This window comes from Morone saxatilis, unplaced genomic scaffold (genome assembly GCF_004916995.1).
Source record: "Morone saxatilis isolate NCDOM2014 unplaced genomic scaffold, NCSU_SB_2.0 Contig18, whole genome shotgun sequence".
Taxonomy (NCBI): Eukaryota; Metazoa; Chordata; class Actinopteri; family Moronidae; genus Morone; species Morone saxatilis.
Window position 1 is genome coordinate 4704539 of NW_023339740.1, and position 5644 is coordinate 4710182.

The window sequence follows — 5644 nt, forward strand, 5'->3', positions numbered from 1 at the left end:
TAGCATCTAGACTTTGCTCTTTGATGAAGAAAATTTGATACTCAAACCACTGTATTTCAAAATGTTACATCTCCTCAGTATAATGATTATGTTGTTATCTGAAATAAGACATTTAATTGAAAATCAGTTGCTGGTTAGCGGTTGTCCAAAGAAAATCATAATTAACTGAGAAAAATCCCTTTTTATTATCCAACTAAAGCCATATAAAGGCTCCCAAATGATTTTTTATTATTATTACATGTTTCTGATCATTCACTCACATCTTAGCATTGAAATGAACGAGCATGAACTGTATTAACCAAAAAATTATTGTTGTACACCTTGCTCAGGTCTCCTGCCAGCAAATTTAAGTGAGCTGTAAGGTTTATCTTCCAGTATTCACGATTCATTTCTAATGAATTAGAAAAGATTCATCAAAGGCATTTGCGCTAATGAAAGAAATTCAGTGAAATGATCTGTGCCCCGGATACAGCCGTTTAAGGTGAGGATTCTTCTATTTGCAACTATTTCTAGTGAAACTCATTTCAGAAACTCCTCTACAACACTGAGCTTAATCTTGTTTTGCTGCGTTAGCATGCATTTCAACAATCATAAGTAATGTAATCATAACAATTGCAGCTGTCCATATTTACGACAAAAAAAACGTAACAAATGTTAAATCGTATGTTGCACATGATCACTACATGATATCGGGGTAAAAGACTGACAAATAAAATAAAACTTCCAGTTAAACTTAGTATTGGAGGAAGTACTGGAGAAAGAATAACTTCATAGACAATCTAAATTACCCATTCTGAAACAGCTAATTATACCCCCGTTGGGAAGTCGCTAAAGTTGCTGCCTGAAGAGAACAACGAAGCAAAGCTCTCAAAGAAAATTGACGCTATTAAGTTAATTATACAGCTTGAGACTGACATGGCTTTCTGATGGTGTTTCACACAAAAGACATGGTTGCGGTTGTGTGACTGATGATGGGTGGGCATGCCAAGCAATCGCTTAAGGGGGGGACACCGGGATACTGTCCTACCTTGCATTAAGAAATTACCTAATTGCTCCCATATTCTGTCTTCTGTCTGTCGGGCTAAAATAATGATGTCAACAATGGGACCTGTAGAGTTTCAGTTTGGAGCATCTCTGAGATTATCAGATCTGGCTTCAGTCCTAACAGTGCTGCAAGTGGATTCATGCTAGACAGTGATTTTCACTGCTGCAACTGTTGTAGAGTTTTCTGGAAACTGTTTGAGTCTTTTTACTTTTTGGACCTTTCTGTCAGCTACCCAGTCCAGTCCCTGTTTACCTGAGCCTACATGAACATTTTATGTCCTCTACTCTTTTGCCAAACCTTTAATAAAAGCAGATCTCATACTGCGCTTGAACTCTGTTGGCTCTTATTGTGTGTATTAGGCTCTGCTAAAGCCGAGCGCAACAACAAACTGTTTCTTTTAGCTTGCAGGTGTTGCCTCAGACCTTAAATCATGACATGGTGTGGCCTGTCATGTAGCCTGAGGTGGAGTTTCAGTGAAGGATGTAGTCAGATTGTTTTTCTCTGTGGTTTTCACACAGAGAGCGTCCCTGCAGGATCTCTGTTCTACATCCAGCACTTTGACTGCCTTGAAGAGCAGTGAAACTGTGGGACACTGGATGCTTTGAAGTTTCAAACAGCTAAATTTATCTTGTGCCTTAAAAAACAGATAGAGTCAGGATCATGGCCTCATTCTGACATTAAGTAAAAAGGCACCAGACAAAACTAATAACAGAAAACCGACATATTTTTCTATGTGAAGCATAAGGCATCTAAAATAAAAAGTGCAACACTACAACACTGACTTCCAAAGTCCCCTTGAACAGAGGCATAAATAATGAGTCCTAGAAATAAAAAAATGACCACATGAGAAAAGCCTTTAACAGATGCCATCAGTAGCATGAGCAGCAGTGCATACAGTACCCTACCTCTTGCTGTCCTTCAGGAGCTCGCCTCCTCTCCACCAGGAGATTGTGGCTCTGGGGGAAGCGTGGGGGCGACACTCTAAGACCACCTCGCCCCCCCTCTGGATCACCGTGGACTTCTTCACGGGTCGGCGAGTGAAGTCAGGTGGGGAGGCTGAGAAACAGACCCGTGTTAAGGCCATTTGTCTCGCTTCGTGGAGGGGCAACAGCTGTGCATCAGCAGAAATGTCAAGTGCATCACCAGCAATTATAGAAATGATATTTCACCGGCTTATTGTATGAAAGAATTATGTAAATGAAACAGCGAGGCCATGGCTAAGTGAAGAGCCGGTCCAGAATCTATTTATTTATTCATTTACTTTCAGAAAGGAAGCACTTTCATGCCACTGACAGCACAATGCACAGACAGTATGTCTCTGCCTTCAATTCAAGTCATTGTAAATGATACAGAGCAAACAAAGTGCTTACCTACAACCTTAAGCTCAGCACTGGCATAGACTGCTCCTTGTTCATTGTCTGCCACACACTGATACATCCCAGAGTCTAACAGACTAATCCTGGATATGGTCAGTCTACCAGCTTCCACGTGGATCCTCCCCTGCAAACCAGGCCAGCTGATTAATGTCTGATAACATCTTTCACTCATTTATTTACAGTTTTTTGCAAGATGGATGCAAGCTTTTGGATGATCTTTAAGGTTTTTAGCTTTTCAGTAAGATTTGTTACCGAATTACTTCTGTCTGTGGTGTCTTACCTCTGCTGTTAGTGGCTGGCCGTTCTTCAACCATTTGTATGTAGCCCTTGGCTTACCAATGGCCTTACATTCCCACTGCAGATTAGCATCAATTGCCATGTGAGCATCTTTCAGTGTCTGGACCCAGTGCAGCTGTTCAACATCTGGGAAAAATACCAATGAATATGAATATTTATTGAGAAAAATGTCAAAATTCTATTGCAGATGTATTTTATTTTTACCAATATCTGACTGCCTTGTAATGAGTAGGAGCAGATGAGTTTAATATCTTCCTATACTTTTTTATGATAATACGCATTGTGGAGCTAAAACATGGACTGCAACATCCTGGTCAATTTTATCAGTTTCCCAAAATGCTGCACATAGTGTGGAGAGGTTTTTTTTTTTTTTCAAACACATGGGTCATGGGTTATTGCTTTTAATATGAAGTAAATTTCTGCCTCATTTTAACCGCTGGAATGGTTTTGCGGTCTCCGGGTCAGATATACATACATTGTAGGCCATGGCAAATTTGTACTGCTTATTTTAATCAATTTGCACTCACAATCTGCATGTTATTAGCTTGTGTAATTTACTAAAGCAGCAGCTCATTATCCAATCAGTGCCTGGCTGGGACAGACCTGCAGTCCGCAGTAGGTGCAGCAGTTTATGAAGTGGAGATCACCAGTTCAATTGAACTCCAAATTTTTTTTAGTAATCAGTAAACTACAATACGGCCTGATTTGTTGGCCTTCTTGCACTATTAAAGGCAAAAAAAAATATAAGTGAGAGAGAGACGTAGGATGAGTAAGGCTGAGGAAAATGAAACCAAAATCAAACTCAAACTCAAACTCAAAAACAATAAAAAACACAGTTGCAGCAGTTGCAGCCTACAGTGATTTTACACTTCACTGATTGTGGAGTTCAAGTTTAATGAGTTCAAAACCATGACTACTTTTCCCTCCTTATCGGATGTTCTAAAATATAGTGAGATATTGTTCATTTAGTCATTGATTTTCTTTCTACGAATCTATTTTAGTTATGTAGCTTTTATTCATTTATCTATTCTGTGCCAACTGATTGACTGCAGCTTTCTACATGATTTGGTGGTGTGCTCACCTTTTTTTCAGTACAATTACTACTACCCTTCAGATATGCTGGATTTTCCATGCAAAACCTGAGTTCACAATCAACCACAAGTAACTCCTTCTGCTCTTTTCATGATCTGACCATGAATGCATAGGCTTTACTGGTGACAAACAGAGAGCGCTTCAGATGACAAGCAAACTGCCCTTATAGGCTTACAGTTTGCCACTAATGGCTACTGGATACACCATAAAATAATGGATGCCATTAGGAGCACTAGAACAAGCCAGAGGAAGCTGATTTTTTTCACAGATTATCTGTCACATATATTACTGTCAGGATATAGTGAAAGTTTCAGCAAATATGACAAAATTATATTTTTATAACAAATTAGCAGCTCGCAAGTGTAGACCATCTTGTAAAGTTAAGTCTTCAGGAGACTGCTGCAGTGGAGTAAGCTGATCTCACACTGTAAGCTATGTGATAAATTGGAAATTAACTTTATAATTTTAGAAAAACTGTCATATAAAGAACACACCACCATATGCAAAAAATCAAAGTAAGTTAACTTTTTTATGCAACCAGAACAGTGGGGTCTGCATTTGTATTTATCGTAGTCGCTGCAACAAGCCCTCAGTTCACATTCACAACACTGCTACCTAGCTGTTGGGTGTTTAAGCACATATACATTTTTATATTTTCTTACAGCCCTAAAGTCAAGGCATATGGCTTATAAAGAATAAATTGTCATACATGATCAGTTAAAGACAGGTAACAATCACACTAGTTTCTCTTCTGCACTTATAAAGCAGTAATCAAAATTCTGAGAATAAACAAAACTTAAATATCCTGTTTTTGCACAAATTATATATAATAAGGATCAAAATAGAATAACTCTAGTACATTCTCTATTTCAGTCAAGTAGCAATACTGCTACATTTCCATATGTATTTCGTACATTGTGCATTAGGCCAAATTGTGCAAAACAAAAACATTTTGCAGATGACACCCAACTTAAACATGTCAATAATTGGATGTGCCTGAACTTTCTTCAGCTAAACACAAATAAAACTGAAATACCTGTCTGTGGTGCGAAAGAAAAAGGCTGGGGCATAGCTCAAAACAAAAACAAAAACTCTTAGATGTCACCCTTGTCTGGTCATAAAGACCAAATCATATCTAAACTCCATTAAAAGGTGTCACTCATTTCTATCACAGAACACATTAAAAGCAGGTTGTACAATGGTTGTTTTGTCCGATAGTTCTGAATCGAGCTGCACGTAGGAGGTAGAGAGGTTAGGTTGGTGTGTACTTGCTTAGTCATCTTCTAGCGAATATGTGTTCTGTAACAGCCAAATTGTATTTCCTCAAGAATAACCTTTAGAAGGATTAAGCACTATTACACAATAAGACGATAAGGTGGCTCTTATATAACATAACTAATGCTTTAAAGAAAACTGCTCTGTATGTAGGCCTAGGCTTTTCTGTGAACTAATTTACCCTCATTTATTAGGAAATATCTGACAGGATTGCCTTTAACTGTTGAGGAGAGATCATGACTTTATAGTCTATGACAAGAATATAGTGGGGAAGTGTATCGATCTAAACTGTATTTGTAGACTGGCTAGGACATTTGATTGCAGTGTGTATGCTGCTTATATTACAAACGAATACAGTACATGTATAAGTAGATGTATGTAATATTACATACTATCATATGTGGTATTACTTTCACTGTCTATTTATTAACATCACATGATGTTACGGCAGTCATTTTTTCCTATAAACCCCAGGAAGAGTAGCTGTTGCGTTGGTAACAGCTAATGGGGATCCAAATAAATAAACAAAAAATCTATATTGGTGCAATCATAGAGTGAA

The 5644-nt window shown here is 38.1% G+C and overlaps 1 protein-coding gene across 1 annotated transcript in view; it reads right to left on the reverse strand.

Moving 5' to 3' along the window:
- Positions 1 to 5644, reverse strand: part of LOC118328396 (contactin-4) — a 40947-nt gene that overhangs the window by 23340 nt on the left and 11963 nt on the right. Inside the window, exons 8-10 of the mRNA XM_035662120.1 lie at positions 2702 to 2844; positions 2416 to 2545; positions 1951 to 2101 (exon numbers count right to left, since the gene is read on the reverse strand). Coding sequence (XP_035518013.1) covers positions 1951 to 2101; positions 2416 to 2545; positions 2702 to 2844 — 424 coding nt within the window. The remainder of the gene's footprint in view (positions 1 to 1950; positions 2102 to 2415; positions 2546 to 2701; positions 2845 to 5644) is intronic.